Raw genomic sequence first — 24,860 nt, forward strand, 5'->3', positions numbered from 1 at the left:
GTTAAAGATGAGTTCACCAGTGGTGCACCCAGAAATCTTCTCTGGGGGGTGTCTGCAACACCTGGGAGTCGGGGGTATAGAACCTGATATGTCCCGAGATAATGAGTTTTAAAAAACCGAGAGTACCCGGTACAGGTTATTGTTTCAGATATTTTTACAATGCAGATACTTTAATGTTAATCGCCATTCCCAGTACAAAGTACTCTGACTCACAACAGTTACTATACAATTTTAGAAGTACTTTGTAACATATGACTCAAAATCAATACGAGAACAAATTGTACTCAGTTGCTGAAAGTACTGGGTACAGGTAGAGCCACAAGAAAAATCTAGAACTAACCTCATTTTCGTAGTTGATGCGTGTCGGTGAAATTCAAACATTTAGTGTTTAGAAGAAAATTGATTATATATGCAGTGCTGTGTATTTCGTGAATTAAATAGTTATAATGTTTTAATTTATATAAATTTGATTATGATTAAATTCAAAGTTCCAACATAAATGTTATTTTTAGTCGAAAATAGAGTATCAGCCAATCGATTATTTTGAAACAAATTGCTCTTAGGGGGACAGTTCCCCCCCTGTTGGTGCACCCCTGCAGTTCAAAGCCAGTGAACGTTGGATTGATGAAAAGCTCCTCACAGTGTCAGACTTATAGGAATATAATGTGAAAACCTATTCGCTGATGATGATTTTCGCAAAGACATATTGTTTTAAATTAAAAAAATTCATTAAAAGACAATGAAGTGACACTGAAGATATAAATACACTCCTGGACAAATTTATCACACACCCAGATTTCTTACAATTTTGATAATCACTGCTAATTCAAAGCTTATCTTAATATTTGGGTTAGATTTGATTAGGAGGTTAAAAAATTCAAAGTATAATAATTGCACAAAAAAATAGAAATAAATAATTGCAATACAAATACTAAGAAAGAATTTATGTTATTTCATTATCAAGTAAGAAAGATTAAACAATCTAAAATAAGTCCAAATCTAACAAAAATTAATAATTATTAAAGCGCAACTCAGTAGAATGATAATTGATAAGCTGTTTTATCAGTATCTTGTATTGCCACCTCTCGCATTTATAATGGCTTGCATATATTGTCTTCCCACTCCTTTGACAGGATTTTGAGAAATAGTATTACATTCGTCTATTACAGTGGTTTCTAGCTGAGCCATGTTGCCATGGTTTTACTATCCAGTGCGGACACGCCTTTTCATCTCGTCCCATTCATGCTCTAGTGAATTAATGTCATACTTCTGGCAAGCCATCCAACAGAAGCTTTTCCAACTTCATGGAGGTAGTCCATAGAGCACTGTGTGGACACGCATTGTTGTGTACAAAGATGAAGTCATCACCGATAAAGGGGCATATGGCATCACATGTTCCAGAATGTATACATACATATGAGGATCATCCAATCAATAGACGTCATCACTGAAAATACATCATCTTGATTTTGGATCATCATGTGTGTTGGCTAGGTAAAGTATCACCTAAAGTACCAATGACACAGTAGTAAGTAAAGAGTAAATATACATTTCATACATACAAAATATGTTTTCTCAATTAGCTAGAGTCAATCTTAGACTTGCAAGTATTTTCCAATAGTTGTGAATACCTAGCATTTATAACACAGGATAGAAGGTCTGAATGATCTTCTCAGTTTTGCATGTCCAAGAATGGAATCCAGTTTGTATTTTTGCCTTCATATTCTTTCTCTACCTCTGTTATATTAATAGGCCCATGCACAAAGAACTTATGAAAAAGAAAAAGAAACTGGTTTTAATGAAGTGATAGGGTAATAAAACACTTATCTTATTAAAATAAAAATATAATTTTTAGATACACCCATTTGGTCCATTTTTATAACAATTTTATCAAATATACAGAATATATTGATTCCTTTATTGCAACAAATTCTTTGAAACACATAACTATTTCTAAAATGAATTAAATTACATAAAAAATATTGCAACCTTTGTTATGTAATCAGAACTATGAACAAGCAAAACAACCTAAAATTATTATTTATATTTAGCTCAATCTTTTCTCACAACAAAAACATCAATCATTTTTCATTTTAAATTTTCTGATCTCCTCTCTAAAACTGCTGACGTCATCAACTGTAGTTCTACAGCAGCCTCCGATATATTTTACACCCAGCTCCAACCAGTCCCTGCAGTATTCTTGCAGGCTTCTTCCCGAATCTGCAGGTTCCCATCTGAAATCAAAAACTCACTAAGGTGAAAAGAGTTACAGACAACAGTATTTTCTGAAGTCTCATTTTAACTCACTTTACAAAAGTGAACAATTTACTATAACAATTAAATAAAAAAAAAGAGTCACTGCAAGGTTTATTAACACCCACTCTATCATGTTAACAGAACACGCTGGCGCAACATATTTTTTAAAGAGTATGTAATTGGTTTGAATAATATTCTCGTGTATTAATACACCTCTAGCTTGTTTACTACAAAGCATAATAATAAGTAATGTTAAATATGTTACAGTACGCTGGTTATTGTATTCCTTTAAGCACACAATGTTTTGATTGCCATTGACATAGCTAAATGTGATATTGAATCTACAAACAATCAATGTTCCCATCAAAGAAAGGTACTGAAAGGGCTGCTTTTTACACATCTAAATCCCTAAGAAATATTTATAAAATTATACGTGAGTATAAAAATCCTGTAATTTGGCCTTGTCAACCAACCCCAGGAAAGAAAAGGAAATGTGCGGCTCATCATAATGTTACAATCAACAGGTTTGACAAATGTAACAAATGCGTAATTAGAAATATCACTTAATGATCACTAAATTAACAAAAAAGCCCATCCTCATTCCCTATTGTGAAAGACAAAATCAATTTACCTTGGAAAAAGAGAACCGGTGTATAATTGTACACGAAATTGGTTTTAAGTGGCAGTAATGTACTGATAGGCGCAAAATACTCATTGAACTTCCAGACATTGTTAATTGGATAGTTAAGATATCAAAAAGCTGAGGAGTGACAACAGGAAAATATTTTCTACGGACAAAAGTTGGATAGACTCAAATCTAACTTTCCAGAAATGTTGGCAAAGTGAAAATGTAACTGGTGTCTTGACTATCAACACAGGAGATAACGGACTTATCATCATACACGTTGGCTCTAGTGATGGGTTTCTGGACAACACAGACCTTGTATTTCAGGCAGCATTTCGACAGGAGAAAAACTCCTGATCTTGCTTTCTCGTGAAGTAATTATTGTAATGAACAACGCTCTTTAACATAACATACAAGTTTATAAACCTCCAATGAAAATCTCAATTAAGCATGAGATGATACAGTGGCTTCAGAGGCATGCAGGGAGTTCAATGTTACATGGACATGAAAAAGGTCAACTTGTTGGATCAAATGAAGTAATAAGCACAAACCAGTTGAAAAAGTGTATAAGGTTGACACCCTGCTTAACGTCATGGCTATAATTTTATCAGACTACCGCCATAAATGAGTGATATTAACCCCTTAGCAACCTTTGGGACGATCTGCTCTATAGAATGTGTGATGAATAGGAGGAAACTGCTGAATACCTCCTCCTTGATTGTCCTGCAATAGCAAGAGAGCGGTATGCCATCTTTGGTAGTTTGGACAAGGTGGTGAATTTCCCCAGGAGGACTTGATAGGTTGTTTTCTGCGATTTGTGGAACTGCTGAAACCATAGACTGGTAGGCCTCATGGTGTGCTTCTGGGATGCACATAAGGCCCTTGAGGCTTAAGTGTATAGCACTAGGTCGCCCTATAGAAGAAGAAGAAGAACCCCATAGAACTTACGTAAAGTAAGTAAAAAGAAAATGGGGGAAAGAAAATGTTACAGGTTCCCAAGCTGAACTTGGTTGAAGGAACTTACCACTGACGCCATTAAAATAGTTGCAAGGAAATATTGGGCTGGCTAGATTAAATATGTAATGGAAGTTGAAGAAGAATACTTGAAGAAATAATTAACCTGTTTGCACAGGTGGCTGTCCATCAATGACAGGGCGAAATTTAGGACTTGTTCAGCTGTTGAAAAAACACCTACGAAATAATAACTTAGTAAGTTTTCATGGCATAATCTATCATGAAAGTCTTGCTGCAAAGTATTGGTTTTTTGTCTGGAGAAAAACTTTCTGTGTACATTGAAAAACTCTTGTAGAATGTTTTCTCCAGTTGTCCTAGTGTAAAAACCATTTTTGACGAAAATCCAGAAGAAACAAAATACGTTTATGAGATGGTAAAACTTCTGTCAGACCTCAAAGAAGAGGTGTCTTTCAGGTTAGTGATTTCAGAGAATATCAGGATTAATTTTGTTTGTTTTAAAATCCATTAACAATAACAACTTGTAATGTGTCTCAACTGTCCGTGTTTGGATATCAAGCCAGAGACTTGAAAAACAAGTTAATAGATCTTCAGCAAGACACTGTGCTTAAGTGTTTTCTGTGAAGAAAAACAAAAAATGAAATTTCAAGCTGAGTTCTGGAAAAGTAAAAAAGGATGGGTTTTTTTAGTTTGATGGCATGCACTGAAATTATACTTTACATATTCACATCCACTTGTGTTTGTGGATCTACCTTTAGTAAATTAAAGTTCATAAAAAACAAGGTCAGATCCAGACTCACAAACTGTAGGTCCATTTATGTCCCCAATTACTTTGTATTTATAGCATAATAGTAAAAGCAATAACTAATGGATTTGCACTCTGGCAGGAGTTTGCATAATGGGGATTTACAACACTACAATAAACGCTAGAGGATACTCTTAAAGAGTTCTTTCACAAAAACTTACTCTTTGGTAGTCGTGTTGAATATTTCAGTTGTGTTTGGCTTCACAAACAGAGGGATGTCCGGATTGGCCTCTTTGACTGAGCTCAGTAGAGGTACCGAGAAACGTGGATGCTGACAATTGATCCCGATGGCGAGAATCTGATCAGCTGCCAATTCCCAACACCGCTTAGCCACCTCTGACAATTTCTCTCCATGGGAAATGGTCTTCTCGTTCTGTAACAACCATGAAATTAAATTTCCAACAAGTGTTTAAGTCTTTTTAAAGTAGCCATCAGCAAAGAGTATTTACATGATCCTCAAAGAACCGCATCATTCTGACTCTTAATCTCTTAATTTGACATCCCCACTTAGGCAATAAACTTACCATAACTGGTGGAAGAAACTTTGAAAGGGAACACTCCTTAAAATATTCAGTGATAACATTACACACTCAGAACTAGAATGGTGCTGGAATAACAATTAGCTCTTATAGCTTTAATCATCATTAAATATTATATTGAGCCATTAAACAATATTACAGCATAAGTCCAGGTCATTTACAATTTCAAGCAAAGTAGGCTACTAAAGACAAATCACCATGTTTTAAACATCTGAGCTAGAACGTAAACTTGTCTTTTAACTTCAAGACTGTCCGCCGCAGTCACTGTGTTAAACTACATTAACTAAAATAGTTATACTCATTGAACTATTCTTTGTTTTAAGGATTTCCTCTCTAATAATTTTATCCAACTGAGCATGTACGGATGTCTGCAAAAATTTGTCACTGTTTAATTTTTAGTTTTGTTTCTTTCATATAGAGCAGATCAAATTACTCATTGTCCATTTCAACAACTACAACTGTGAGAGCTAATATATGCAAACAATGATCCTCCTCAGTTTGACTCAGAACCTTTTGCATCGATAAGGACCAAATATGCATCTGATTAAAATGTAATGTTGTAGAACACTAAACTATTACCTGAGCAGAAAATGATAAAATGGCTTTAAATCCAGGATGTTCCTTGAGTACTTCAATAATCGCTTCTGCTTCTTTAGGAGAAGGGATGGTCCCGAACAACAAGTAGTCACAACCTCCTTCTATCAGAGCCTCAACCTTCGGACGATGCCAGTCAGCCAATTCTTTAATGGTCATATCGTCGGCATAGAATCCTCCTGCATATTCACAGCCATTGTTGAGGTGTGCCCCATATGGCCCAACAAACCCAACGATTGATACTGAATTTTTATTACCTGCAATAAAACATCAAGTTACTCAATGATAAATGAAACCATTACAAAACAATTGTCTAGATGCACAGTTATGCAAGTTGAATCAATCATTTCAGAAACACTGTATGACCTTTAAAATGAACTTCTGGCAAATCCAAAGAAATGAGTAACAGGTTCTTTATCGTACTGACAATAATTTTAATTGTACACATATTTATTAAATAGAGACTGACAATATTTGAATAACTGGAGTAAACATTTATACATTAAATTAAACACTGTCATTTTTTGTAAATTGGATTTATAGATGGATTTGAAATTTGCACGACAGTTATTGTCGGCAACTAGGTATTCCCATTTTCGGTGAGCAAGTCGGAATTTAACATGGACTTTCTACTATATATATTCTATAATTATATACACTAAAACTATGTTAATAAGATAGTTGGGTTGGGGAACACAATTTATGTTACACACAGTCTAAAAACATGAAATAAAAAATTAACCTGATGAAAACGACAATAGGTATGCTAGAACTGCATAACAAAAGTATGTACTTGATTAATGAATGAACAGTTTTTTTTTATTTATGCCAAAAATTAATACTTGGTAGTTACTGGTACAAACCCTCCACCAATAAAAACAAGATACTCTAGGGAAGTTATAGCATGACCGGTGGGATGCGCGTGAGGAGTGGAGGAGTTGAGCGCGTGGGGGCACAATCTAAAGTAGGGGAGGGAATACGGTGCTACTAACCCTACTGAGAGTTTTCGGCTCCCGGCTCATAGTGGTGGCGGGAGCCGAATATTGTAGTGTTTGCCAACATTTCTAGACCCTTGTGTTCTTACCACGGTGGTCTTTTATGATGAGCAATTTAGTATAGGAGACCTTGAGAATATTTGAACATTTCTAGACTCTTTTGAAGTTACGGTGACGGACTTTTATGATGGGGAATTCAATACAGGAAATCTTGGAAATATTGGGACCGGATGTACGTGATCTTAACAATGACTATGTTCTGCCGAAACTGTGTTCATAGCTCACCCTTCTTAATGAGTTCGCAGTAGAGATACCTGGTGGTAAGAAAGGGTTCTCATAAATTGTGAAAAAGTAGGAATTTATATTATTCTTGATCTCCAACGACGACATCAGTTCAGAATTGTAATTGTTACGCTTTGTTAGTCATTAAAATTCAATTTATCATATACTAACCGTGTAAGCTTCAGGATTTACGATAGTAGATACAATTATACACTACAAAATTTTCAACTGACATAGCCTAGCTGCTAAATTAAAAATTAATATAAAACTGGTTAAACTAATTTGTCAATATACACGGTAGAATAAGAAAAAACTCAGTTTTATCTACCAACTTGTATCAAGTTAATTTAATGATGTATACTTAAAATAACAATAACGCCAACGATCCACACGCAATAGTTAAAATAATAAAACACCGTTGTCGATGAAAATTATTTATTGTTCTTCGAACTACACCCAAATCAAAATTTTCCAGATTACTTTTAGTATGTTTGCGTTTTCTTACTTTGTTGGGCGTACTAAAAGAATTGCCAATTGGACTTATTTTTTTCCTCCTTCAAAATTTGTCTCAGCGTACTTTCAGAAATTCCAGTTGCCTCTACGACACGCTGTTGAACTTTCTTCAAATTTATAAGTGTGTTGGTTTCTGCTTCCCGTTTCATAAAATGGGAAGCACTTCTCTTGCTTGGCCGTGTATAACCTTTCTACCTCCAATTTTACTTTTTACATTATGATCCATCTCAAACTCTTTACTTAAAACGTAATGAGCACAACGCAATTAATTCACAAACTGTATTACAACTCGTGAATTGGCACAAGCGAATGTTTTTTGGGTGGCACGTATAGAAGACTGGAGACCGAAGTTCACAAGGCTAAATACGGCAACAGACTGAGCCGCTCCACTCCCCACCACTTTAGTTCCGTCTTTGCCTACGGCGCATCTCGAAGTCACCAGTCATGCTATAAATTCTCTACTATACCTTGAGCAATGTTCTATTGGTGTAGAACTCAAATTACGTCCAGGAACTATGTGTGAATAAACGGGCAAACGGGCCTGATACTTTATTTCTGGACAAGGCAGATATGATTGTTTCCATTTCCAATCTCTAAAACAGCTATTCTCGAAAGTGACATCAAATATGAAAATGTATGCACTGGGTGTTTCTGTGAACTGTAATGATTGATCACAAGTCAAATATGATGATGGAGACTTCTCTACTATTTGTAATGTAATAAATATAGTGATATGTAATTTTATCAAATAATTCACTTCAAACATCACTTGGTACTCTCTTAGTTAATTTCTTAGCAATATTAACGTCAAGAAAATGACTGGGTCAACCATGTTAGAAAACTACACAAACTCAACAATAGGACTGTCCCACCTGTACAGTGGCTGAGAGACATCTGGTTTTTTGCTGAATCAAAAGTTTTTGAATTTTTTGATTTCTATATATATATATATATATATATATATATATATATATATATATATATATATATATATACAGCAATCTATTATATTTTTTGGAAACCATTTTGCACTATTCTATTTTACCTAATGAACAACAGAAACAATACATAGTTACTACTCTGCTTTCTAAAATGCTTCAATTTTAGATTTTTGTAACACAAACTGTCAAATAATGTTAACAAAACAATGCAATTAAAAAATTATAATTTGTAACAGTTATCTTCCTATTAGACATGCAATAAAGCTAAAATTGTATAACACAAACATTTATATAATTGCTTAAATAAAAACGTTTGTTTTTTTATTTCATTTTCATTTTTGAAATTACTTTAATATCCGTGCAACCTTTCATGATATACTCACCAATACACACTGGATTTAGATTTAACTTTAGGGCCTTACTGTACAAGGTACAAAGTTAAAAAAATACTGAAATAGAAATTAATAAAATTCTGAGATCTATACCTGACGATTTGTGCATAATTTTTAGCTTTTAAGTAATTAAGTTATGAGCCAATTTCATAAAATTAGTACACAGGATTAAATCAAAATGAAGTGAAATTTTTAAAAAAGACTGCTTACTTTTTAATATTATTTAGAAGAAAAATAGTGCTTATGATTATGCAGTAATGCACTGCAAATTATTATTAGATTTATATGATATTTATTTTTTTCCCAACACAAATAAAACCAGAAAAAAACTAAAACTATCTTTATTTACTTATACTTAGCACTATTTATATTTAGATCACAATAGTCCAGTACAGTCTATAATAGATAGTACTTAAGCTTCAGCAACCAGTTAAACAAATGCCATGACATTGTTCACAGATACTCACGTTACAGCATACTATACCCAAGAAAAATGCTCTTACTCTCCGAATTCTAGACCCTGCTCCATTGGCCGCCACATTTCTGATGTTCAATGTTTTTGATGTGATTTTGATGATAAAGAAAATCTTAGAATGACCATTACTTACTACATCACGATTAAGCCTACTACTTCAAAATATGCCGCCTTTAACACCCCAATTATCCTACAGGGTAACACGTACAGACAGAAATGGGGTAACAAATAAATATATTAGTAAAAATATGAAGAAATACATCTCCTTACTGTCCTATCACATAAATTCTTATTAATTCCTAACATCATTATTTGCTTTGAAATATGTATGTATATAATATGTAGATTAGTGATGTGTCAAAGACAAATCTCAAATCCACCAAATTCTAAATAATATTTTGCTAGCTGTTTTGCAATAAAAATGCTAAACATGTTTTTAAGAACAGTTGTTCGTAAACAAAGTAGAACTATTCAAGGGGAAGCAAGTTTTATAAATATTTCCTCTATAAAGTATATGTTGATATTTTATTACTTTTAATTATTTTCAAATGATCAAAAGTAGTTGGTGGACAAAGGGTGATTTGAACATTCTCCAACATTTTAAGTTTAATATAAAATTTATAAATAATACAAATATATGCTCATACTATTTGCAGATTAAAGGCATAATATTCTGGAAGGTCATACTGTCAAATTAAAGTATAAAGAAGGGGATATGACTTGGGTCTTAAAATATAACTTTTTATCTGAAAATCTGCAAATCCCTTTAATATACAGTTTGGCATTCTTAAATTACTCTTTATATTATTTGAGTCCCAAAGTATTTAGAATGGCAGAAATTGATTTGCTGATGGTTTTGCTGTAACAGTAGGGCCTACTAAGTGTAAAAGAAGCTACTAGGATTCTGACTTTGAGAATTGGGAATTGATTTTTTAAGATTCTGAATCAGATTTGAGACTCAAAAATTCAGGATATCTTAAGTATAGTAAAGGTAGAAGTACACCACGCAACGTGTCGTAACAGGCTTCACTAAAGTTGCATGCAAAATTTAAAATCTATAGCTCATTTTATTTCAGATGTCCTTTGGACAGATAATAATACAAAAAAGAAGTTGCCCGACACAAAAATGATGTATCATAGAACTCATTCTGGTACAACTGAAATTTAATGCAAAATTTAAAGTCAGTACAAATGAAATTTGAATTACTTCAGATAAGTGCAATTATTGCCACAAATCTAGCCACTCAATACTGCAATGAAAATGACTTAGTTATAAACACACAGAAAACTAAGCAAATTATGTTTGGCAGAAGAGGAAGGGAGGACCCAGCATTACCTGAGGTGGAAGTGGAAGAGAGTGCATGCTTCCTGGGCATTACCATTGACAGTTCCTTTACCTGGACAGCCCACATTGACAATGTATGCAAAAAATTGAATACTGGTATATTTTTAATACAAAGAATGACGCAAATTGGCACTCCAGAAATAGCAAAAATAATTTACCACGCTTTCTGTGAAACCCACTTAAAGTATGGTATAGCTGCATGGGGTGGAACTACCAAGACTAACATGAACAGGATTTTAATATTGCAAAAGAGGGCTGTAAGAACTATACTAGGCCTACAACCTAGGGAGAGCTGCCGAGAACATTTTAAGAACCTCAAAATCTTGACTGTATATGCAATGTACATTTGTGAGGTGGCTCATTATGCATCAATAAAAAAACCAGCCCAAGGAACCGACCTTCACAACTATAATACAAGACATGCAAACCGCTTCAATCTCCCAGCTCATCGAACTTCTCTTTTTGCAAAGCAACCAATATATGCCGGTATAAAGATCCTCAACCACCTACCACAAGACTTCAGACAGGGAACTGATGCAACACTAAAGAATAGACTGAAGAATTTCTTGTTGGACAATCCAATCTACTCAATGGACGAATTTTATCAAACAACCTGGACTTAAGTATACATATTATATTGTATTACATTTTTATGAAAATACTCATGTTTGTATACAGTATTGTTTTGACACCATTGCATTTCTTAAAGAAATTGTAATAAAGAATATTCTGACTTCTGACTTGCCTTGATACATCTTGCCATATGTTACATTCAGATTTGTATTCATCAAATTGGTTTTTATAAAAGTTTTTAAGTAATAAGTCTATTCATCAGTGTTGTATGTGTTGAGACAGTTAGGCTACATGTGTTAATTGTCATATGTTTGGTTCCCTTACAATTGAGTTTTCTTACAAATTAATTTATTCTGACTCTTTGTTGTTGCTGTCATGGTTACCCATAAGAAAAATGTAAAAATATTCACTAACACTAAGCCAAATACCATAGGAGTGACATGCACCATCATCAGTGTTCCTCACAGAATTTCAAGTCTATAGATCAGCAAGGGCGGATCCAATCCTGATATTTGGAGGGGGACATCTGAGTTTTAGTTACTGTTATCATTACTGTGACAGGTAATTTTGTGCTTCAATACAACTAAAATTATAATTTTTAGAAATAAATTTACTCATTCAAAGTTTAGTTCATAAAATTAAGTTAATTATTAATTTTTATGGTTACAATGTGAGAGTGATTAACTTTTTCATCATCTTGAAGGGGGTTGTGGCTCCTCCCCAGGGTGCGCCACTGTAGCTCAGTTCCTTTTCTAGATATCGTGTGGACAGACAGACAGAAATGAGTTTTTTCAAGCCCCACAAGTGATATTCTTTGCTAAAGCTCAGCCAAAAAAACTAAAAGTCTATAACTACATTGTGTATAAGATTTATAGGGACGATCAGATATTAGAACCTAAATGCTCACATCATGGCAGGACTTGAATACATGCCATCACAGATCCAACAAGTAACAACTTAACCTTCTCATCCACAGTCTCTCCTAAATTTGCATGTATAACTTTCTAGTTTCACTATTTACCTCTTACATAACAATCTAAGCATAGAAAGAGGTATTTTAGTGTTGTCATACACTTTAAATTACATAGAGGACGGTTAATATAGTGCGGTGCTTAATCTATCAAAATGGTCTCTTAATTGAGTGACTAATGTGTTACGTAATACTGATTAATGTGTTTTCTCAGAAGAAGACAGTTGGTCAGCTTGTCGTTTTACATCTCAAGATTACGTTACGTTAATAAAGCTCATCACAATTGATCTCAGTGCATCAAGAGTAAAATTATGACACAAATTTTAAAAAACAATTGTGGACTGAAATTATGTATTCTGTCTATTGGAAATTGATAAATAAATAAAATCTAACACCAAAAGATATAATATAAGGCGTGTTTTTTTTTAAGTACTGTTTTGGTACATTCTAGAAGCTCTTTTCTCATTATAACTCTTAATTCATTTGAAAACAAACACTATAACATAATACTTTTTATTTTTGTTTAACAAAATAACAATTGTTTGTTCTCAAATTAACTCTTTTGGTGTAAACAAAAATTCAAATAAACTTTTTGTTACAATTTTATATGAAAGTCCACACTTTTATCTACCTTTCTGCGTAATTGCCATCAATATTAAGTCACGTATCAAACAAAAAAACAACATTTTGTACACTGTCATCATAAAGGATTACCACCTGATTTAACAGTAACTGCAACATTATCGTTTTGACTACATTGTCATCACTGAGCCACTGATCTTCAAGATGCTTCTTCTGATAAAAAAAATAAATGTTAGCCACTAGACGCTACATTGGGGTTGTTTCAGTGATTATCAAATTGTTCCTATCAAAATGTTTGTGATGAGATCTTGAATTCGTTTTGCCAAATGTGGAAGGACATTATCATACGGAAAAACATGTTTCTCAATAGTTTAATCATTCATTAAAAATGTTGTGAACATTTCTTGAAACTTGAGACAATTACTGTAATAATAAAAAAATTGTGAATTCATTTTCACTTATTCATTCACTTTCTGTACCAACTTGTTTGATATTATTGAGGACCATCCACTTACAATGAACATTATTTCAGCCATATTTTAAAAAGCTCTCATCCATTTGAATGCTATTTCAATACCCATAATGTTTTTTCCATACACTTCACAGTTCTGGCAGTGAAATTCAACTTTTTTCACAACTTTAGCGCCAATAAAACAAATAACAGTAAGTACTTCAAAGCTGAGAGGATTCTCAATTTACAGGTGCGTTTGAAATATGCATTAACAGATGTAAAAACAATAGACTTTTGCCGTAATATTGTGTCTGTGACTTGCTAAAGTACAAGTGTGGGCCACCAACTGCAGCAGCGGATTTTTAAATATGCCTTGTATAAATTTTTATTTACAGATGCCCTGTAAAGTAAAAATTACTATAAAACATACAAAAACAATTGAAAAATAAAGGCTGATCCGTTTAATTACCACTGAATGTAACTCTGGAGACTGGCGAAATTTTGCTTCTATTTGTTTTTCTCTCCGCACGATTTCTCTTGTACAAAGTGATCTATTGACTTGACATTTTGTATAAAGCTTTATTTCTATCTAGACAAGATCGTTTTAGATGATGACCTACATAGAACTTTATGGATATTTCCACAGGATATATATTTCAAGAATTAATTGAGCGATAAACATTAAATATTGTACATTTCGCTATTTTTAAGAGGGATGGCACCATTTTATTTTGTATGTCTGTCTATGTGTCACTTTGTATGACTGTTTTCTGCAAAATATATCTTGAATTATTTCAGCTATGGACTTTAAAATAATTTCATGTGTTGAATTTAAATTATTTCTTCATAGACAAGATTGAATTTGATGATTGTGATGTGGCTGAGTGCCATTAAAGCCACTACAAAGACTGGAAAAACTTCTATTCTATTTGATTGTCTGTCTTTCTGTCTGTCCACAGAATATCTTGAGAACGAAAATACCTGAAATATTTCGTGCAAATTCAGCAAAGACTATTACTTACATGACACCAGGTCTAGTGTACATCTGTCTTGTTAAATATTTAACATTATCATAGTGTATGCAATTTTTTAATGCTTTTGCTAGAAAAAAGAATTTGTTTTAATACAAAAATATAATTTAAATTCACACTTTGATATCATGGAATTGATATAGTCATGAAATATGACTAATTTTTGCATCTTTTAATTGATAAGTTTTATTACTTGGCAAATGTTTAATGCATTTTTTTGAAATATCCACAAACCGATTTTTTAGCTATTTCTCTGTAACAAATATAATAATGGAAAACATAAGAGTTGTGTTGCTTAAGTTTTGGCTGAAATTAAAATACGTGTGTCAACACCTATTCAGATGACTGTGTTTCTTGTTTACTTCTTAGCCCTATAGCTAGAAAGTGTTGTTCCGCTGTTATTTGGAGTTAATTGTAGCTTAATACGGCTGAACCATGTTATTTAAGTAATATTAGAGATATTTTTCAAGAACAAAATGACAGTTCTGATTACAAAATTGATGAAACAACGAACAGTATTTTTTCAGCAGATACATAACTTTGGTTTTTTGTGTGTACAATTTTTATCTTCAGTTTTACTGCAAATATGCATCTAAAACATTATTTTATAATATAAATGGTGAACAACATTTAACTAATTTTAAATTTTTGTTACAAAATCTTATAGAATTATAATTTTCTGGTGTGGAAAGTGAAAAATATTTTTGTTCTACAAAGTTTACGATTTTTCATAAGGAAAATAATTATGTATATGTAATTTTTTTGTAGAATATATATTGAAAATATTTTTGTGGTGTCTTAAAGGTTCCTAGTTTTAGTGTTTAATTAAAATGCTGACCATTGCAGCCGCAAATTATTAACATTATTATTATTATTAAATCTTAACAGTATATTACTCTTGTTGACATGCTTTCAAGTACAGTGTTTTCATAAACATACAATCTGGTACAAACTAACAAGTATAAAGGACCAAAGGGTTAAACATTATATGATACAACTAGCCCGAAGAACTAGCAGTTAATATTACCTTTTTATTCACATCAAACCTAGTTAAGTAATATGATAAAAATATTAAATATAAGCAACTACTACTCTATTCACTTCACCCATTGTTTTAACTCAGTAAATCATAATTTATGATCTAAAAATAATATATTAATCTAAAAAGAAACAATTAATTTTACTTTGCAAACATTTGTTTTATTTCACAAATCTAGGATTAACTGAATTATGTACGAATGTTCTTTACTAATTGGATGATCCTAGCCTACTTGGGTTTCACATCACACCTGTAACCATGTAAACCACAAGATCCAACAGTTAAGTTTCTTACCTTTTTGTTTCTCAATATCTATTGCATCCTTGCAGATCGTGATTGCTGATTTAATCATTTCCAGGGTCTCTTTTCGATCTAAACCCAAGTGTTTCTTGAAACCATCTATCGTGGCTTGGTACGTATTCGTAAGAATCATTTCCGATCCACCTTTAACAAAATGCCATACGTATGCATCAAAACATGTTCATTTAGGAGAAAATTATTGTATAAATAGAATTATTAATCTAAAAGAAAGCAATAATGAACATTTTATTTGATAACATGACCTATAACCTGAAACAACAGATGAACTTTAAGACGAATTAATCAGGGAATTCTGAGAAATATGTGAAGACAGATATTTTTCTTACTAGTAATTTTTTTTACTCTACCCATTTCCTTATTTCAACAATTAAGGAATTTTTATTGAAAAACCCCTGCTGGTGGCACTGTACAGAGTAACTATAAGCTATACAATATTACAGAGTTGTTCCATTTAACATTTTAGTGCAAACGTCAGTATACACGTACTTTTGAAAAACTGCCCAGAAATACCAAAGTTATGCATCTTGCGAAAACTATTAAGAATGCTAATTTTTATTTATATGGACGTTCACAGAAACATTTATACCGTGATAATTTTTTTACTTACGCTTTTACTCTAATAAATTTGGAAGTTGTAAACAACCAGAGTGAACTTTTTACGTTTGTGGTCAGTTTTCTTTTCTATTTCAAAAAGCAAATATTTTCTATTTTTTTTTAATTTTTAAAAGTACATTTTATTTTAAATTAAGATTTGTTTTATAGTTTTGAAGCAGGAAATCTATATTTCTGCTAAAGGTAAAAACATTATAAAAATATTTCAATATTTGTAATTTTAACAAAAAATTGTTGTACAACACTGCAAACACAATAACTGAAATAGGCCTGGCATCCTTTAGTAGTTCTACTGAGTATTCTTGAAAATGACTTAATTGCTGGTCTTATTTTTAAGTCAATAGAGGTCCCAGAGATCCTACCAGAATACCACCTTATACTGAAAGCTGCTTTAACAATCGAGTAAGTAGTAGAAATGTTTAGACACAATAAAATATACAACATTGATCCATCTTTATCAGATCATAATGAACTCATAATGAATCTTCCTCTGTATCAACTCAAAAAATAGAAAAATATAATATATTTTAGCAAGAAAAGTTTCTTCAAAATAAACTTCATTACCGGTACCACATAAATGTAGCTCATTAAAAGGTTATAATGATGGACAATTAATTATCTGTGTTTTATAAGAATCTGTTTCAACTGTAAAACTTTTTCTTAAGAAACATATTTATTCAATAAATACTTAAAATAGTTTAGATTCAAAAAGTGATAAGAACTTTTTAGCTTAACACAAGAAACAGTTACATTTAGTGATAAAAATAGCACTAATGTGAATTTTAGGTTAATTATGTACCAATTTGTTTTACTTTGTTTATAAACCTGTCAAACGTGTGTGCAATAAAAAAACTTTATCATTATCTTTAACAATTCCCCAAAATATTTAAATCACTTCTTTACATACTTATATATGTAATTATTAATAATGCAAAATGTGTATTAAAACAAAAGCAGCTGTACAAATTCAGGCAAGATTTTTCTTAAAAATTACAACATTAAAACCTCTGACATTGAAAATGTTGCTATCTAAAGTGTTAAATGTTATCACAGATAACATTAAATCTAAGTTTAAACATCATTTTGATAATACACGTTAATTATAATGGGGTGGAGGGAAAGTGCAAATCACAATCCAATGTTGAATTGAACTAAAAACAACTTTAATCCTAAAAGTACATAGACTGTACATGGAATGATGTCATATTGATAAAATGTGTATTTTATATCTCTAATAATATAACAATAAATGAATAAACATAAATTGCACCTAATTAACAGATTTTTCTTTCCAAATCTAATATTTCTTATTATTTGAAGGGTAAATCTTAAGCTCAGCGACTACCGCTCCGATCGCCGTAATTTTTTGCATTCTAACACAGGTTAACGTAATTTCACCGAAAAAAATAGTCCCGATTATCGCCGTAGCCGTTTACTCCCCCCCCCCAAAAAAATTTTGGAAAAAATAAAATTTGAAAAACCTGACTGACAATGCATTTATTCGTTTTTTTTGGTGTTATTAGTTCGTAGGGTAGTAGTCCATGTACTAATTCTAGTATAAACTCGTCTTATCTTATCAGTAATAAACGCGCGCCGCTTATCTTTTGCCTGTAATGAAACCTGCGTTAGTTCTGTCTGAGTGTTGTGTGTGTAAGCAGTCATGCGTGATCTGGGCTTGGACTTTGCAAGCTCGAGTTAATTTTTTTTCTAAAAGAGCAAGTAGCGTGAAGCGCTGCGCAGCGGGCAAGCATCGCGTGATCTGAATTTTGAATAGGCAAGCTAGGGTCTTTTTAGCGTGTGACAAGAACCATCGCAAGCCATGTCAATAACTTCACTAATTATTCCTTGTCCATGTGGGTTTATTTGTGTACGTCTGGCGGTCAATCGAAGCCGTCCTATAGGTCACGTGACCCGTCCGGCCAATCGGAAACCTTCCTGTTTGTCACGTGGCTACTGTCAATTCATCAAAACGTCCATGGTCGGCCATTTTTTTTAGTTTGATAGTCGAAAATCTTGTTATTTATGTGTTTTGTATTGCCAACATTGTACTGCCGTAAAACTGGTTTTTATATGTTAGCGATAATCGGGACTATTTTTTTCGGTGAAATTACGTTAACCTGTGTTAGTACGAAAAACCTTACGGCGATCGGAGCGGTAGTCGCTGATCTTAATATTTACCAAGTTTTTTTTTGACGATGGAAGGATTGTGAAGGAAAAAGGATTTTTCAGAACATTTGCCAATGTTCAGTAATAAAAAAAAAAACCAGTAACTACGTTTCGAGATCTGGAATCTGATCTCTTCCTCAGGTGAATAACTAATATAACAAATAACTACAATCTAGGTTAAAATAAACAAATCATACCAGAGCGTTGTAACATGCATAAGTCAGGAATCACAACTAACATGTTGTACGTCAACTTCACTAACTCAAAAACATGCACTTAGTAAAAACAAAACACAACACTAATTATTAAAAACTGAACTACAGAATACAGGTCATAGTAGGTCTGCATTCGCCGACCGACCACCTCGGTTCACCTGTAGTATGTAGTTCAGTTTTAATAATTAGTTATATGATTATCTATAGTAACCTGCAAAGAACAGTTATATGTAAAAATATAACTTACCCAAAATTTACAAGCATGTTCTTTAATTCAAGATTTCATATAAAATAAAAATTTGAAAACCTATTACAATATTGGGTACAATTTAAATTTTAATCCTTAATTACAATGTTAGACTCAAAACACCCCTAATACTTCAAATTTGAATTAGATTCAGAGTATACACACTAATAGTCTAGGCAAACTTACAGTAAATTTAAAGCATCTCATAAAGTACACAATGTTTAATTCAAAATCAAAATCTTTGTTTATAGGCACACAAATAAACCCCTCCCCCCACCATTATCCCACTGACACATCTTATTATTTCTTTTTATTTATAGTAAGATTCAGTAGTAAGTTACAGTTAGATTGGGTTATCTCGTCCGTTGACACAGTCCCTTCAAATAGACGCGTGGCGAGGCCTGGCCCAGACACCCTGAGTGTCCGGGTCCTGGTAAAATTATCCGACATAACCAGTCTAAGTACGGGCCTGTTAATAACCATTTGCTTGGTTATCAACAGAGCATTGATATTGCTTTACTAATTGTATATTGCCAGAAATTTTAATTTTTGCTCTCGTGAAAATACAAATAAATAAGCTGTTTTACTACATAGTAAAACGTGAGTTTGGTGTGCCAATAAATCCTTGAATAACATTTTAAAACTACGTCAATTAATTAAACATTACCATCTTATTTTGATAAAATAATTACATTGTATGAAGTCTTGAAACACTTTACGACATGCTTCCGGATTCTCCGTCAGGTAGCGGGAGACCCAGAGGGGATGACCCTCGAAGCCAGAGCCCACGTATTTCCTCAACTGAGTTTCATAGCCGCCATCAAATAACACAAAGTCTGTCATATTCAATCTGCAACAAATGTTACAAGTTAATCTATGAATATATTACACAAATTATATGTACAACTCACTGCAAAACAGTTGTCTTGTTTAAACTTTTTTGTACCCCATACACATCTGGAAGTTTATAGGTCTATAACAAGCAAAATAAAGAAATATGTAGACTGGGCATAGTCAAGGGGATAGTGAAAGCCAGGTCAGAGTAGTGCCACTCATGAGGAATGGACAGAAAATGCATGAGTTACTACTAAAAAAGTTACTACTGAGTGTCGTACCTCACTTATTCTGTATTGTAAGTTCAAAAATGGTGGTTCATTAAAAAAATAAAAAATAGGTGTATTTAAAATATTTTATGCAATCAAATTTTTAATTTAATTGCATTATTTTAAATTTGTTCTGTCTTCAAAATAATTCTGTAAACAAAATTCATGAAATATATAGGCTCCTTTCATTAACTACCATATACATCATGTACAGACAAAAAACATATCACTATAGTGTAATTTCTCCTTCAACAGTTTTGATATGGTATCAGTATTTTATTTACAAAACCCATTACAACTATAGTTATCAAAATAGCATTTACAGCTTGTATTTCCAATTTCATTGACAAACATAAGAAATTTTTACTTTCAGAGAGTGCAGCAAGCAACACTATGTGAAACATAACACAGATCTTGGAGTAATTTACAATTTATACAGATACCTCAAAGAATATGTTCAAGGTTTACGAAATCATTATGAGACAAAGCGCATTGAGCTGTACAAAAATAAGGCTGCCGCCTATGATATACAATGTAAAAGGACAAAAAGAGAAAAACTTTTCATGACGAATCAGGTGATGATAATGATATCGACAGACTCAATAAATATTAATGGGTGTGGTTCGGTTTCAAGTTCTGTAATGGCTCTTACATGAAAATCACCAGTCTACGTATTTCTTTGGTCTGTGTGGTCTATACATACTGACAGAAAAACAAAATAGTTTAATTTGTTAAAGGCTGTTCAAGATCAGTGCTTTAAGTAAGATTTAAAGTACTTGTAGAAATAAAGGCTGCACAAGATCTCAAGTTTTGAAAATTATTTGACATTTTTGTTACCCTAGATAAAACGTTAGCAAAAAGGATACCAATTTCAAGATGTAGCAGAGATGCAAGAAAATGCAACACAGCAACTTTTCAAGGTTACAAAAAGTGACTCCAAGACTAGCTTTAAGCAGTGGAATCAGCACTGGGTAACATATGTGACATTATGAAACAATGCAAAACAAAATAAGTTTTGAATTTAAAATTTTCAAAATAGGCTGTTGGATTGGACTGAGAACACAGTTGTTTCTGGAAAACTTCTGGGTTTATCTTTTCCTGGTTTAAACTTGAGCGTTTAAATAAGGCTGAAAAATAAGCCCATAAGTGTAAGTATTTCTCACACATGCTCTAAAGTAATACAATGTAGGACATGAAAACTCATGGTGGCAGGGATGCATTGAGACGAAAAATAACAAGTATATGGAGAAAATATTTTCCTCTCAAAAGATCCATCTTATTCGTTCTTCTAACCACAACCAAGAGATGCCAGGTAACACTTATGTAAAAAGTAGACACATCAACAAAAACGTAGCCAGAGAAAGATTTTGAGGGGGTCCAGAAAACTGGACCTGGATTTTCCTGCAGTGGACAGATTTAAAAAAACTTTCAAAATGTTTGAAACATGGTAATGTGATATATTAAATTAAAGCACATTTAAAATGGAAAAAAGCCACAAATTTGATTTTAACTTTAATGTGTTTTTAGCTAAATTGTTTAAAATATGATAAAACATTACCAAAACCAACCTTTTTGTGGTTTTTTACAAGCATGTTACTCAAAAACCAAAATATTACAAGTCTTAACAGGTACAATTTCGATATATAAAAAAAAATCATCAATATATGAGAGGTCAAGGTCCAGACCACTGGATGATTTGATACGGTACGACCTCGGGTTGTAGAATTTATAACCAATGTAATTCTGCTCTGGTAGACAACAGCTTTAATAAGGATTTTTTAAATTTACACTGCTATTCAAAATTGTTTGCACTGCTTGACATTTTGAGGACTTAGTTATTGTTCTTAATTAACATTACTCTTTGCCTGTAATCAGATACATGAAGAGATGCCATATTTATAATCATAATCATAAACATTTTTTAATAGTATAGGCCTATTGCAGAGCAGAGTACGATAAATAGATCTGGTTTTATATGGCTTAGTATAGTCATCGTTACAGTTTTATCGAATAACTGGGGTAGGGTCCAATAAGCGGACCCGGTTTTTTATATCGAAATTGGCAAACGATATTACTTAATCATAACCATCGATATAATCAATCGATACTGATGAATTATTTTTAACAACTTAAATAATCTATATGAACAGCTGTAAACACTTTCAAATAATACAATTAAGGTAATATTTTAAATTTCACGTAACATTGTGTATTAAAATGGCCGTCAATCTTAGGAAGCTTCACGAAATTGCTTTAAAAGACGATAAAATATGTTTTTTATGGCTTCAGGATGTTGGGTTAGTGCCTAAGAATCCATTATGTGATATTTGTGGAAAGGTAACAAATGTAACTGTCAGAGGAGCTAACATGGTCGTCTTCAGATGCAAAAAAAGAAGGTAATGGTGGACACAACTTTAGTAAAAACGTTTTCGTTCTGTTTCATTTAGTTAAAGTTATGAGTTTCCCTGATTTTGGTTATGTTCATTTATTATTTGTTATCATTAAATTCACATTTTAATTTAAACATATGATTGTTATTACTTTTATATCGATTGATAGTCTATGATTCGATATGCGAATATTAGGTATCGATGATTATATTCTTCGATATAAAAAACCGGGTCCGCTTATTGGACCGTACCCAATAACTGAACTGTCAATCAATATCAACATATCTGAAATATTAAATAAAAGCCATCTTTATATAATTACATAAAATAATAAAAGAACCATACAAAGTAAACAGGATATTAGGACAGATGATAGGAAAAAGTTATATTAAAAAGAAAGAAAACCTGTTAAAAAACAAACATCTTGGGTAATTCTAAGCAATATATGGGTCAACCTCGATTTTTCTCATATTACAATATAATGTTCCAATAGTCAATTAGAAAAGGAAATGAGTAGAATTTCTTGCCGGAAAGCAGTTATAGGGAGCAGGCAACCGCCAGACGGTCATATATTGCTTAGAGTTACCTATTAGTGATCAGGGGCACTGACGTGATCTGGGCTTCAAATTTGGAACTACTCGAGTTAATTTTTTTTCTAAAAGAGCAAGCAGCGAGAAGCGCTGCGCAGCGGGCAGGCATAATGCGTGATCCTTTTTTTTATTAAAAATTTCTGATAAATTGTTATTACATATTACAATATAATGTAGGTAATGTATGTAAAACAATTTTAAACACATAATTACATGCTGGAAAGCAAAGTAAACCAATATAATCCGCCCAATACAAAATCTCCGTAAAAATCTGGTAAAGGAATCTGTGTCATTCCTTTGGCCTGAATCAATTCAGTATAGACGAAGATCACGCACGATGCTTGCCCGCTGCGCAGCGCTTCGCGCTGCTTGCTCTTTTAGAAAAAAAAATTAACTCGAGTAGTTCCAAATTTGAAGCCCAGATCACGTCAGTGCCCCTGATCACTAATAGGTAATTCTCGCGGTTGCCTGCTCCCTATAACTGCTTTCCAGCAAGAAATTCTAGTCATTTCCTTTTCTAATTGACTATTGGAACATTATATTGTAATATGACTTGCCTGCTCCCTATAACTGCTTTCCGGCAAGAAATTCTAGTCATTTCCTTTTCTAATTGACTATTGGAACATTATATTGTAATATGAGAAAAATCGAGGTTGACCCATATATTGCTTAGAATTACCACATCTTGAAACTTACAAAATCACATTATCATCTTTCAATGCTATTTTATTTAGTTTTCTAAAGTTAACTACCTTTTTTATTAACAACACTTTTAAAACATATTGTATTTAACAGTTGGTTAAGGTAATGTTGGTAATTGTTCAAATTAACTAGTATTGGTTTATTATGCCTATATCATGTGTATAATTACTGAACAGCTTTGTTATAAAAAACATATCCACATATCATACTCCACCCCTATTGAATATTGTTATAGTCTAAATTTTAGTAAACATTAAGACATTTGTTGTGTAAATGTAAATATTTGATTGTTTTAGAACACTCATATCTGACGTAATATTTATGAAGCTTACGTCTATGCGTCTATGTCCTACCGTTGAAGAATTTTTCAATTATTAGAAGGTAGAACTTAATAGTTACTTGTTTTTAACAACTGATTTCACAAGAAATAAGCTTACTAAGCTAAAGTTTCAGATGTAAACCAATGTGACATTAGAAAAATTCAAAATAAATATGCTAAACTGATATTTCCCGCCATAGAGTAAAATAGATAATGATTATACAGTTCTCTTACCACAAGACTAATCTAAGTAGCACGACTGAACTGAAGTTACCCAATATTGATGTCGGAAAGGCAAAAACAATGAGGTGATAGTGACTAAAATTAATTAATTTTAGTTCACTCCTCGTTTAGCTCATGCACGTCACACGACTAACAGATGAAAACAAAGCTACCAAATAGTGGTGGGAATAACTGAATGAAAATAACTGGTTAGTTCGGTTATTTTATTTTAACCGATTAGTCGGTTATTTTTGCTGCATCCAGTTAAATTAGTCTTTAGATAAGTTTTTCTACCGAATAATTTTCTGCAAGTTAACTGGTTGTGCAGACAGTCTATACTTGAATTGCTCGTTTATTATAATAACTTGTTTTTATTACTGAAATATCGTTCTTTAGCGATTAACTTTCGGTTAACTTTGGTGATTCGTAATTAAAATAAATTATAATTTTGCAATTTGAACGGTAATTATCTTGTAGTGTTATAAATGATATATGATAATATAACATTTTAAAATGTTATGACTATAACGTATGCACAGAAAAAAGTAATAATACAATTAATTAGAGAATTTCTTTTTCAATTACGGTTGTGC

At 32.4% G+C, this 24,860-nt stretch overlaps 1 protein-coding gene across 3 annotated transcripts; it reads right to left on the minus strand.

Moving 5' to 3' along the window:
* Positions 1-1,828: 1,828 nt before the first annotated feature.
* On the minus strand, positions 1,829-24,438 carry LOC124364356 (homocysteine S-methyltransferase YbgG-like). 3 transcript variants are annotated; one of them, XM_046819750.1, is made up of 6 exons: positions 24,280-24,438; positions 19,634-19,791; positions 15,675-15,824; positions 5,777-6,048; positions 4,820-5,031; positions 1,829-2,234 (listed from the first exon to the last, which is right to left on the minus strand). In XM_046819750.1, the coding sequence occupies exons 2-6, from the start codon at positions 19,782-19,784 to the stop codon at positions 2,078-2,080; spliced, it is 942 nt and encodes a 313-aa protein (XP_046675706.1). In that variant the 5' UTR covers positions 19,785-19,791; positions 24,280-24,438; the 3' UTR covers positions 1,829-2,077. The 3 variants fall into 3 exon arrangements, with proteins under 3 accessions (XP_046675706.1, XP_046675708.1, XP_046675707.1); XM_046819752.1 differs by having other exon boundaries at positions 24,320-24,425; XM_046819751.1 differs by lacking the exon at positions 24,280-24,438 and adding an exon at positions 24,059-24,199.
* Between the last annotated feature and the right edge of the window lie 422 nt (positions 24,439-24,860).

Source organism: Homalodisca vitripennis, chromosome 6 (genome assembly GCF_021130785.1).
Source record: "Homalodisca vitripennis isolate AUS2020 chromosome 6, UT_GWSS_2.1, whole genome shotgun sequence".
Taxonomy (NCBI): domain Eukaryota; kingdom Metazoa; phylum Arthropoda; class Insecta; order Hemiptera; family Cicadellidae; genus Homalodisca; species Homalodisca vitripennis.

Excerpts from the sequence above, each read along its gene's own strand:
- LOC124364356 (XM_046819750.1), bottom strand. The coding sequence starts at position 19,784 with ATGACAGACTTTGTGTTATTTGATGGCGGCTATGAAACTCAGTTGAGG. Across the intron at positions 5,032-5,776 it reads TTTTATCATTTTCTGCTCAG|AACGAGAAGACCATTTCCCA; the intron begins GTAATAGTTTAG and ends TGGTTGTTACAG. Across the intron at positions 2,235-4,819 it reads TTCAACACGACTACCAAAGA|ATGGGAACCTGCAGATTCGG; the intron begins GTAAGTTTTTGT and ends TTTTGATTTCAG.